Source organism: Sebastes fasciatus, chromosome 16 (assembly GCF_043250625.1).
Source record: "Sebastes fasciatus isolate fSebFas1 chromosome 16, fSebFas1.pri, whole genome shotgun sequence".
Lineage (NCBI taxonomy): Eukaryota > Metazoa > Chordata > Actinopteri > Perciformes > Sebastidae > Sebastes > Sebastes fasciatus.
Genome location: NC_133810.1, coordinates 26,953,060 through 26,965,726, shown reverse-complemented (window position 1 = coordinate 26,965,726; position 12,667 = coordinate 26,953,060). Strand labels below are relative to the sequence as shown.

At 43.1% G+C, this 12,667-nt stretch overlaps 1 protein-coding gene and 1 long non-coding RNA gene across 5 annotated transcripts in view; one reads left to right on the top strand and one right to left on the bottom strand.

The window, feature by feature from the left end:
* The window catches only part of LOC141752230 (uncharacterized), a 4,712-nt gene extending 4,420 nt beyond the window's left edge, over positions 1-292 (bottom strand). The window contains exon 1 of the long non-coding RNA XR_012590186.1: positions 22-292. This is a non-coding gene — a long non-coding RNA (uncharacterized LOC141752230). The remainder of the gene's footprint in view (positions 1-21) is intronic.
* LOC141752229 (vacuole membrane protein 1-like) overlaps positions 1-6,149 on the top strand; it is a 65,708-nt gene extending 59,559 nt beyond the window's left edge. For all 4 annotated transcript variants that reach the window (XM_074609967.1, XM_074609966.1, XM_074609969.1 and 1 more), the window contains 2 exons: positions 2,012-2,114; positions 3,313-6,149. In XM_074609967.1, the coding sequence (XP_074466068.1) occupies positions 2,012-2,114; positions 3,313-3,456 (247 nt within the window). In that variant the 3' untranslated portion in view covers positions 3,457-6,149. The remainder of the gene's footprint in view (positions 1-2,011; positions 2,115-3,312) is intronic.
* The last annotated feature ends 6,518 nt before the right edge of the window (positions 6,150-12,667 follow it).

Here is a 12,667-nt window from a genome sequence, read left to right as displayed (position 1 = left end):
TAAAATTATGAACACACTTACAGTAGAAATTCTTAAATCCATCAATTTCAACACCTTCTGCGGAAAGTCAAAATATATCCCCAAAAAGCTCAAAATCACCATTTCTTTTAATGGAAAGACCTGTAGACGGTCCTGACTGTGAGGCATTAAAAACGTGTTTTAGACTGCTAGCTTTGGGCTTCTTTGTTGGTGGATTTGCCCAGGCTCATGACTCAGTATTGCTCATCGTGTAGGAGATGATTCGCCCGCCATTTCTGAAAACCGTTTCTCACTCTTTGTCCTTGCCTGTTTACTTTTTATCTGCTGAACTTGTATATTTCCCCTGTGTTTTCTAATCTGTCCTTTTCTTATGCAAACTCATATTCATCCAGGTTATATATATATATATATTTCTAATTAGTTTGGTAAGTTTCTGTACGTGTAGATGTTTTTTTGACGTGGGGGATGGGAATAGGAGAGGCTTTGTTTCCCTCCAAAAAAAAAAAATCCAAGCTTGATTTTTGATACCGTGTTTCTTAACCATTTTCTATTGTGTAATTTAAAGCGTGATCCATCTGTTAGACTTCCTGTCTGCTTTTCCCCCATTCACATGTAGGATATCCATTACTTGGTATAAAGTTAATCATTACTAAAAGGCTTCCTCGTAATAATCTTTTAACACAATCTATTTTTTTTTTCTCACCATAACATAGGTGTGTGTGGAGATGGGGAGGAAATGACTTGCCTCCCTCAGAGAAAGTTATCAGCTATAAACTCAACCGTATGTGACATGACTGCCCACGCAGACCTGCCTTACAATCTTTGATGTGTCTCTGAGCTTTGATGATGCCTCCCCAACGTGAACAAAAAGACGTATAAGTGGAACATAAGGAATGTTCTGCAACAATAGCTCAGGGGATGTAATTGACTGTGTATAGCCACAACAGAGAATAAGTGAAGGTCTTTAGTATGTATTTGTTTAGTGATTAATCACTAACTTCAGCCTAGGGATGGGCCACTGATTCGCTATTCTAGGGCATTCTCTGCAGTCTCTCGTGTCTTTTTTCTTTGAGTATGTGTGTGTGTGTGTGTGTGTGTGTGTGTGTGTGTGTGTGTGTGTGTGTGTGTGTGTGTGTGTGTGTGTGTGTGTGTGTGTGTGTGTGTGTGTGTGTGTGTGAGAGGGGGGGGGTTCAGTAGTATGCTTGTAGTTGGTGGCTAAATCTTGTAAAGGGTTTCCTAATATGGGCGTCTTACAGGAGGAGCGCCCTCCCCCTGTGGGCCACCCCCCCCAGATCTCAGCCAGTGATGACACAGCTCGGGTACGACTCACTTCCTCATTAATGGGCTGAAACCAGTTCTTACAGGAACACGCCTGTGATAAATGTGAGAGTTCTGAGAAGTCATTCATTTCTCCTCGCTGCAGCGGCAGAGGAGGCACTGCAGGGGAGTTGAACGAGTTCACCGTTGTGTGTGTGTGTGAGTGAGGGAGTGAGGGAGTGAGGGAGAGGAAGCCGAGTATGTGTGTGAGAGGAGAGGAGAGGAGAACAGAGCGGGAGAATGTGGGTGACTACTGCTGCCGCGGCTGCTGCTGTATGAGGACCGGCCAACTTTTATTTATTCCTTTTTTTTAATTTTCTTTTTACTTTTTGTTTTTTGTTTTTCAGCAGCACTATTTCCTATAGCTCTGGTACAGTCTGTACTTTTCTCTGTATGTGTGTGTGTGTGTGTGTGTGTTTATGTGTTTGTGGGGATGAGCAGTGAAGGGATCGCACTCGTTGCCCTCTCCGTCTTTCTCTCTCTTCGGAGAGAGGAAGCAGGGGAGACCGACACTGTACAGGACACAGGACAGCATGCCTCCCTTTGTTGCTGCCCTTGGGCTGGTGAGTAACAATGACGTGACGTGATTTGTGTCCACCCCCCTCCTCTCTCTTTCTCTCTTCTTCCTTCCCTCCCTCTTTCCCTCCTTTTCCACTCTTCCTCCCCACCCCCCACCCCTCTCTCTCTCTCTCGCTCTGTCTGTTGGTTGAGGCAGAGCTGTTCCACTGCTGGGTGCGGCACTGCAGAAGCCCTTCAGGGAGTACTTGGAGGCCCAGAAGGCCAAGCTGCACCATCACGCTGGAGAGGGGATCCCAACTGTAAGTACAGGGGCCTCAGCCCCCCAGCTCACAGCCTCTATTCATTCACGTGTGCGCACCAAGAAAAGAATGCAGCCCCCTTACTTTTGCCTCTTTCACTCCTTCTCCCTCCACTTTTTTTTTTGTCCCTTTCTTCTCTTTATCTAAGCCTTCCTTTTATATCTCTGACCCATTTTCTCTCATGAATTTCACCCTCTTTACCTGTTTGCTTTCAGTTCAAAATTTTAATTTCTTTCATAGTTTTTTTTTTTTTTTAAACCTAATTTCATGTTTATAAGTGGTATGTTGTAGACTTTGCTATAATCTGTAGTGATACAGTAGATTACAGAGGCTTGTTTAGGGACAGAATGACAGAGTAGGTTAGTGCTGCACTGGGCGGGCTGGAGGGGAGGGAGGAGAACGAGGAGGGAGGAGGAGGAGGAGAGGGGCCAGTGTGGGGTCTGGCTCCGCTCGCTGTATTGAACTGTACTACTGTAGCGCGGGGCGTGCTGACTCATGCTCCATTTTACCAATTGGGAGTGTGTGTGAGTGTGGTCACTCCCCTATGTGTCACACACACACTTGCACTCGGTGCCCCGCCTGAACTCAGCACTGACTGTAGACCGGGGCGGCGGGGGCCCCCCCCTTCGCCAGTGACAATCCATCAAAACCCCCTGTCTAGAACAAAAAGAGCCAGTTGTAGCTGTAGCCTATTTCTCTTTCAAAGCTTTTTTTCCCCTCCTCTCTTCTTTCTCACTCCCTCTTTTCTCTCTCTTGTCCTAAGTGATTCATTGAAAATTCTCCCTTTTTTTTATGCGCTTACTAGGAAGGAGAAGAAAAAAAAGGATAAACTTTGAGTTACACAGGGACAGATTAAGGCATTTTCTAGAACAATGTTCCTTTTTTCTTGTAACTTGAGCCTCCTGCAGTTACAGGAGAGAAGCGAGGCAATTTAACTTGGTGGAGGCAGGCTGCAGGCTGGGGTCAGTGGGGGCGTTAGGAGGGAGGACGGTGGGGGCTGCCGCGTGTTTTATTACCCCTGATCTCTATCTGTCCTGCACATGGAGCTGGATCCCCACCTAGCCTACAGCATCAGGAGCAGAGGGGAAAGCAGGGTGTGGGGTGAAGTGTGTGTGGGGAGGGGTGATGGGGGTGGCCCTCAACTTACTGACCGAGCTCCTCTCCTCTCTCTCTCTGTTCTTACTGTGGTTCCTGGCAGGAGGAGAGCTGGCTGCCGTGGCTCTTTGAGAAGGTTGTGGTCATCATGGTATGCTTCTTTGTCTGCTCCATTGTCAACTCCATGGCCCAGAGCTACGGCAAGCGCAAGCAGCAGGAGAAGCTCTCGGAGGGCAAAACGGAGTGAAGGCCAGATAGCGATCACGGCGAAACCATCAACGTCAGAGGTCCCACCAATCCCTTTGCTCTCCCTGCTGGCTGATAACACACCATTATCTGAAGCAAAAATATCAGCCTCCATCTGGTTTCTCTCTTGTTATTGTAGCAACATGTTTATTTTGAACTCGGACTTCCATTTACGTGCTTTTGAAGGCTTTTGCATTTGGTAGTGATTTTGTTCTCTGTAAGTAAGGTAGGTGCTTGTTGGGATGCGTGTGAGTGAGCTGTTGTGTTGTGTTGGGTTCATGTCGGTGCTTTTAGCAGCTCCTCTTGAGCACGTGAGAAGAAGCTGCTTGCCATAATTCTCCTCAGTGAGGTCTTAAGCTGCACTGTTTGTTAGAAGAAGTCTTATTAGAGTCACTTGAATTCACTTTATTTCAATAAGCTAGGATTGTTACTTTTGATTCTGTGGCGTTCTGTCAATAACTTAATTATTTATTATCTATATTTGCTGGTTTATTAAGAAGATGTATTTATTACTGTACTGTAGAGTTGTTGTGCAGTATTGGCTGTGGTTAGATAAGACATGTAAATGATTGTGTCCACTCATTTCTACATAATGTAGAGCTCTCAGTCAGTTGTCGTATAGATGTTAATGTTTCAAACTGTCCGTGGTGCTTTAGACGACCACTTCTTTTGTGTGCGCAGTAAAGCTCATCAAGGTACCTTTGGATGAGAAATGATAAATCGGCCATGAATCACCCTGCCGGTCTCTTTGTCTGCCCTTATTGTTCTGCTTCCAGGAAGAGAGCACATGAGTCAGCCCGGGGCTACTTTACCAGATGCAGCCATATATTGAATCAGATCTACGACAGTGTGTGCGCGTGCCTGGTGTGTGAGACGGGGAGCGAGAGGGAGATAGTAGGCTTTGCGTTTGCGTGGCTGCCACATTTGTTGCTCTCCCTTTTATCTTTTATGGATTAAAGCAGATTGGCTCCACTAATAGACTAGAGCTGCCTGGAAGTCTTAGTATAGCAGACAGTAGCTGTTCCTTTAACTTAGAGACAGTCTGTGTCGTGGTAAGTGTTTTTCTTTGTCTTCACTTGTCCTCTTTTTTTGTATCCTCAGCAAGCTCATGTTTGACATTACACGAGCATCTCCTAAAACCAAACTCTGCATTTTATATGATCGGTGTTCATTTTTTTGCTCAGTGGATAACGTCAGCTGGCTCTCGGTATATGCGGTACCTTCTCTTTTTTTCATAATTGCCGGAGAAATGTGCTATTTTCTTCTCCCTCTCTGTACCGCCGCTGTGCTACGCTGGACTGAGCACAGTGGGCGCTAGAGCAAGCAGGAGAGAGAGGGAAAAAAAAAAAGCCTCAAGCGCACAGTGAAAAGCGTCTGTGCCGTTACCTCAGCTGAACCTTCGAATGAACCCGTTGCACTGCCCCAGTCACGGAGCCAGGAGACGAATCACTCGAGTAGATTCAAAACAGAGGGGCACTGTTGAGCGGGCTGAACCCAGCGCTCTGCACCAGCTCTAGTCAGAACATTCACATCTCTTTTTCTCCTGTCATGGTAAGTCGGATCAGGATTCTTTTTTTTTTTTTTTTTCATTATTGTCGTCTCTGTACATGCGTACGTCTCAGGCATGTCCGTCACTCTCTCGGCCTGTCAGATAGCTTATCAGACTGGTGTTGGCTGTTAAGATTGCAAGGCGACAACAGTCTGTAGGCTGTCTGACATTTCGGGCTCTTTCATCTGACCAGCATCCTGTTTTGTCCTCCTTTTCTGTTTTTGTCATTGTCTCAGTTAGCATCAGTTCCCATTTAGAGGTGTGTGCTGCGATGTCACTTCCCTTTATCCCAACCGCTTGTGAAGCGTCAGAAACGTGGGTTTATTGTTTATTTCCTCCATGCTGACGTCTTTGAGGGTTTTCGTGTGGTTTTATGTGGGGGAACTGCGTTTTTGCATGTTTGCAAATGCAGATGTAGTGTTGTCTGTAGTGTACTTCTGTATTTGTGTACGTGTGTGTGTGTGAGTTGGCTCTGTCCTCTTGAATTTCCAGAGAATCCAGACAGTACACACCTTATTGCAACACATCACATTGTGACACCCAGTCCTAGGTATGGTACACGCAGTTCTCACCCAGCTCTCCCCTTCCCTTTTACACTTCCCTCTTCTCTTACTGAGAACTTTCTTCTATTGCTCAATACGCACTTTTTTTTTGTAGGAGGCTGCATTTTATTGGAACAACTCTCTTGAGGGGGTGTTTTTCTAAGGGCCACAAATTGGTAATTATACAAAGCTGAAAATCATTGCTTGACCAGCGGATACTTTTGCCGCAAAGCCTCAGTTTTATTTTAGATTCTTCTTTTTTTTTTCTAGAACAGAGCAAAACTTTTTCCTGGTCATAAAAGCAAAATCATTGGATAACACTGGAATGGCTCGCTGGCTTACAGAGTGTTTTTCTTGGCAGTTTCAGGATGTCCTGTTCCATAAGGGAGCCCCCTTTTGGCATGCCTGTCTGAATGTGTGTGTGTGTGTGTGTGTGTGTGTGTGTGTGTGTGCGCATGTTTGTCTAGAAATTCTGTTTATATTTCGATGTGTAAGTGCCTCTATTTCTTGTCTAATATACGTCTGTACCCGGGTTATTTTAAAGCTATGTATGCAGTGTATTTTTCATGTGCTTTCACTATAAATAAAGTCTGTTGAAAAGAGGATTGGTGTTCTGTTCATTATGTGATAAGTCTCGACCACACTGGGCCGGTGTTGACCCTCGGGCCTCCTAAGAATCTCACATGTCAGCCGAGAAAGAGGGTCAAGAAGGATACCGAGTCCATCACAACTCCGATTTCCCCGTCTAATGTTTCACATCCAAACGGTTATCACATTACTGATTTGCTATCTCCACTCTGACATCATCTCCATTTCAGATTCCATGTTAAGCCTTCGCTGTGAGTTGTGAATATAGCTACACCTATGCTCTTATGACAAACTGAAGTCATATTTATAACACTCAACCCTCTTTACCATGAACTAGAATGTGTACTAGTATTAGTAAATCATAATATGAAACATTATTTGATGCACAAAGTGTAACATTTGAAAAAATCTTATTATACAAAATGTTCACTATGACCTAAATCTGGGTAACTTGCTATAAAATAAATGATAACGAAATAATTTAAATAAGGTTTTGTTAGTGTTTCACAAGCATTTATGCAAATTCATACATGAATCAGTCAAACTCATGTGTTGTACATTATACACTATATACAGTTGTTTATATTGATTTTATGATGATATGATTCAGGTCTCATTAAATAAAAAAAAAAAGAATAAAAACAGGAACCTGACGTCGGTGTGTGCGATTACCATGTGGTCTCGTGTCCTGAGGTCAGATGTGTGACCTGTGCTGAGAGACCCCTGTTGAGAGAAGTCCTGTTCCCAGAGCTGCCACGCCCTGAGCACCACGAAGACGACTATTTCCACCCACTCCACCCCACCCCACCCTACCCCTGGGCTCCGGCTGAAAACCCAACATGCAAATCCTGCCTGTCCAAACAGGCTGGGGGACTGATATTCAAATAATGACACTGCTTTTGTCCTTCCGCTCTCTCTCTCTCTCTCTGATCTCTCCGATCTCTCCATATGCTCTACACATACTACAGTTGAATCCGGTGGCGCTGGTTTCATTTCTGCCACATTGACCCACCCACCCACCCCCCTCATTGTCAGTCACACACTGTTTTTTCCCCCTCCCTGTCAGCAGGCTAACCACCAAGGGATGCTGAAATATCACTGACTTCATCCACCACCCACCCACCCACAAGCCCACTCTGCATTTGGTTATCCACTTAGTTCTTTTCACACTCTGTCTCATTACATTATGCTGACCAAGTGGATTTTTTTTCCTTTCCGTTTTTATTCAAAATCACGTTAAGGTCCTTTTGTTTTTGTAAGTAGCAGTCAGGGGGGGTCATATGGGACCACAGTGGAGTGAGCAGGAATGGTGCAGAGAAAGATGCTTACCAAAGGAAAGTTAGTTTATTTAAGGGCACCATTTTTAGAATGAGAGAAGATACAGCACCGTACAGTATGATATCAATCTGATGTAAAGTTAACTGTAGTTTGATTACAAAACTAATTCAAAAGTTTAACAGAATAAAACAGTAAAGCAATGAGGAGCATACAATTAAATGTCAGCTTTATGTGTGTGCGTATCTTTTCAGACACACATGTTTATATGTGCACACACATCATAACTGTGGTTACTGTAAAACCCCAGCTCCAAAAGCCTTTGTTTCCTTTATTGTGGCTTTGGCATGCCAAGATCAAACACGCTTATCAGCGGCGTCTTCATAATTCACTCCATCTGAGAGGAGAGTTGTTATTGGTCTCATTTGAAGTAGATCACTAGGTCGATTCAGAAAGATTGAGTGTCTTAACTAAACCCGTCAACAGCCTCTTGGCCGGCCTCTGTTGTCGTGTGATTTACAATGATTTAAATATACAATTCGAACCGTCACTATCTAACGATATGCTGCTCCTCAGATTGAACGTGACACAACAAAAACGCATCTACGCGGCGCTGTGTGAAACTAAATGATGTGTGGGTATTTTAACAGAGCATAGTTAGGGCAGGAGCATCTGCCGTTCCTGCCCACACAGCGCCAAAATGGCAGACAGCCTAATGGCTGGTGCCAGGTGGTGATGCCAGGGCACCGTGACAACACACACACATCTGTAGCGCTTCCGCCTTTCTCTCAAGGAGTTAACACTCCGATCCAAGTCAGGGTGTGTATTTGTGGTTGAACGTTCAAAGGCCGTGAAGAATTCTACAACAGCAACATAAATCAATAGTTGTCTTTAAGATTCGTCCAGTTTTGTTAGTTTGTAGGGAAGAAGCTTTCAGACGAAAATATCACTCACTTTTAAACAAATCACAATTTGGTTCTGTGCTACATTCACACACCCGATTTGACTGTTATTGGGCCATTACATAGGCGTTATCAGTCCCTAAAAGCACCATAGATGTGGGTCATTAGGGGTCTACTATGCCCACTACTTTGTAAAAGTGAAACTTAAAAGCAACATGTTGTAAAACTGAATGGAACGGTGCGTTCTGAACACAAACAAAAAGGCTTCTTTAGATTTAGGCAACCAGACTAGTTATGTAATACCAACTTCTTTAGGTTCAGGCGAAAAAAAACAGTTAGATTTGGGCAATAAAACTACAATTCTTTTTAGGTTTAGGAAACAAAACTACAACTTCTTTGGGTCTAGGCAATAAAGTTAAGTTTAGGGAAAAACACTGTGTTTTGGGTTAAAATAGTTACCAACAGAAAGACAACTACATGTTGTTGGTTTAACACTGGATGCGAACTCCGACCTCCACCCCTTATGGAGTTTCACACTGTCTACACTACAGCACCTGACTTCCGCTTCTGCTCCTGTCATAATTAATACGGTTGCTAGAGGTCGCTGTTGTGTTCTTTTATATACCTTCCTTTGGTCATCTACCATGTGAATAGATGATAAAACCTACTAGAGGGTGTAGTAGGCCCCTATTGACCCACATCTATGGTGCTTACAGTCACTGATAATGCCTATTTAATAGCATAGTCTAATCGGCTGATTCACAAATGGGTTGTATGACTTCTGTCATGGGTTGAATACAGACAATGTTTTTCTTTTTCTGTGTCATAGCAACACAGAGAGGAGCAATAGACCCGCATATCGGCTCATCGTGTTCCTCCATTTCTCCATTCTCTACCTTTTGTGTCCCACGCGTTTTGCCAGGCAAACTGCGTCATTCAGGTGCCATAAAAATCCCAGGGGACGTAACTGCAGTGGTAAGACTAGTAAGCACAATAAAGCAGCAGCATGCCTGAGAGAAGAGTGGGCGTAACATTTTAGAAATGTACCTAATGCTCCAACACACACACACAGAGTCAGAACCGACCCTTTGATGTGAGAGGACGTCACTGAGTAAACCTTTGGAATGCCAGAAATCTGACGGTATGGACTCTCCTCCGCAGCACATTTTATCCTGGGGGCACTGAGTGCAGCTTAAGCACAGCTTTTACATGTCAATGCAGGTTTCTGTGTCATGACATGATGCCATCTCAGAAATATTACTTAAGAATGTCTCACATTGCCTTCCAAGCATACCAATGCTGGGAATGCGTAGTCTGCCTTTTATGTCGTACATGCAAATTAGGGAACACTACAATTTACCGGAATGATGAATATTTGCATAACGGTTTAAGGTTAGTAGGTGCACTGGAGACACATTGATTTATTGAAGGGTGTGGGAAATGCTAATGGGAATAGTCACGTTCCAGATTCAGTTAAATAGAACCACAAATGTTATCCTGCTGGTGGCGTCCAAGTCAGTAGGATTCTTCCTCTAGGGACCATGAATATCTTTACCCAATGCTATGGCAATGCATTCAGTAGTGGTTGAGACAGTTCACTAAAAACCCAAACTGTCAACCTCATGCTGGCACTAGAGAAGTAGTCAGGGATCACCAAAATCAGTGGGATTGTTGCCCTTGGGACCATGAATGCTATTACTGTTAGCAGCACAGTTAGCATTTTAAAGCGCATGTTAAAGAAACAAATTTGACATTTTGGGCTTTCCGTTCTGGGCTACTGTAGAAACATCCAAGAAGAGGACTTGCTCACTAAAGAGCTGACTCTAAGTTAACAAAAACATGACGATTCTTAGTTTCAGGTGATTATAATGAAAACATAGTTATAGATATTATATTCCATTTCTGCTAATAGATCCCCTGAAATGTTACACAGTGTTCCTTTAACATTTTGCCCTGATGTTGAGCAAAATATAGTCTGACTCTGTGTCTATATACCGGCATCAAAAACATATGACATTACTATTACCAACTTAAGCTCTCAGCCTTTATGGCATCGCAATCAGAGCTAATTTTAGTCCTGTCCACATACTCTGCATGAGGTCTGTTTACCGCATGCAGCGCGGTTGTATGCAGCGTGCCCATCAACGTGCTGCAAACGACCACAAAGAGCAAACAAAACCAGACGCATCCATGCCAGACTACACAGCAAACACACTGTGCTCCCAGCTCATCTGGACCGGCTTTCCTGCAGTGATATTCCACCAAAGTACTAAAAGACTTTTACTGCGTTAACAACCTCACCTGAGCCCTCCCCCCACCCCAAAAAAAATACATACTCCCTCTATTTATGTTACAGCTTTGATCGCTGCCAACAGTTGAGCAGCATCTGTGATTCTCACCATGTCTATCTTTTACCTCCACAGAACCAACGTCCTTTCAACACCAAAAAGGGGAACTTGTTTAAGACGAGACAGGACAATGTATTAGTCCCACCACACACTAACAGGATTTTATAAGAAAAAATCTTTCTGGAAGTCCTCAATTATCATAGTACATCTGTGCTTGACTTTGTTTCATGTTTTCAAGGAAAATAAATTCCTTGAAAGCAATTAAACATTTACGTCCTCCCCTTTCTTTTTCTGTTCAAAGAAGTTAAGTTACAAGAAAAGAAAATCGAGGAAAAGTTAGTCGCAATAAAAATTCACGTGTTATCATGAGTATTTTATTTTAATTATGACAATTCTCATAATTTAAGTAAGGTAGTAAAGTTTTTTTGTTTTTTTTACTTTTTTGATATATTTTTTTTTGTCAGAAATGGGCTTCCATAGAGGGACCTATTACCAGCGGACATTTACAATCAGAAATCCGCTAGACATCATCTTTAAAATGACCTTTCATCTTTTAAAATCATTCTGTAATTCCAAACTCCTGTTAAGAAATCAATGTCAAAAAAGCTACACATTCTCTATTTTATATCAACGTATATACATTTATATACTATATATATACAGTTTATGGTTTTGCCTGTGAGCTTCAGTTCCAGTTCTGCTGCACAATTTATTCACCTCCCCATAATTTGAGGCATTGTGTTGGTTTAGACGTTTCGAAAGCATGGTTTAAATGGTTTAAATGGTTTAAAATGGCCAAAATCCAACACAGCTGACCTGACGTATACATTTTGTCTGAGCCCATGAGACTAGTGGCCCTTTGCACAAAATATACATAATATGCACTACTTTATCGGATGATTAGATGCTTTCAAAACTCACTTGACAGCCCATAATCTCTGTCACATTTTCACTACATGTTGCTGTTGGGTCTCAGCTCTGATCAGATAGCTACCCGTCTATTAGGATAATTTGTGCCAATTACAGGCTGCTGTACAGTTAAAGCAGAACACCTGCCATGTTAACAGTTTAGTAGTATTTACAGGGCAGCTGAGCATCATAAAGGCAGATACTGTTTTCTGGAGTTTCACATAAAGAACATTCACATTACACAAGTCTTTGTCCTGCAGTAAACACCATGCAGGCTTATGCAAGTAAGAAAAAAAGGGAAAAAATCACATCAAGATGCTGACAGCTTTCACCCTCCGTTCTAAATTAATGACCTTCCACATTGACAAAGTCCAAACACGAGAACGCAACGCACTCGGTCGATATGCAAAGTGATTTTGAATGAACACAATGTCGACCTCAAGTCATCACACGGACCCACAACAGAGCCCAGAGACTTTCTAACAGTGTCTAGTCTGTTCTTTTGTAAACATAAACAAAGCTAAACAAAACAGGGAACACACACAGAAAACATATTTTCTTACCCAGTGCAGCTGGTTCTGATCACCGGGCAATCAAAGTAAAACAAACTATCCGATGGAATTGAGGCAGTAACGCCGCCCTGCAGGGGGCCCGTCCTGAGCCTCTAGGGAGAGAGGGACCCCCACAATAAAAGAAGCTGTGGTAAAGATTGACCTTCTGGCTCTTTAGACGGAGGACCTAGTGGGGATTGCATCTGTAATTATTGTCACTTTTACTGAATTATGGTGGAGATCAAATATAGTTTAACCGTTCAAAGACTCTTCTAGGAAAATCTCATCAATACTTTCTGCAGCTGGGACGCGCTGCTGGCTGCTCTCACATCAGCTGTGTTGAAGGAAAGCAGCAGGAAGACTGCTGAAGATTACATTTATTTAATATGTACTTCCAACAGGCTTTCCTGTTTACCCCATTATCATTATGAGTAATCGTACCCTTAAATTCAGAAAGGAACTGACCTAAAGAGAGGAACTGTTTCCCCCATTTCATTGTAAAAATCCTATAATCCATCGTTGTGCTGTCACAGCAAGTCATCTGCTGT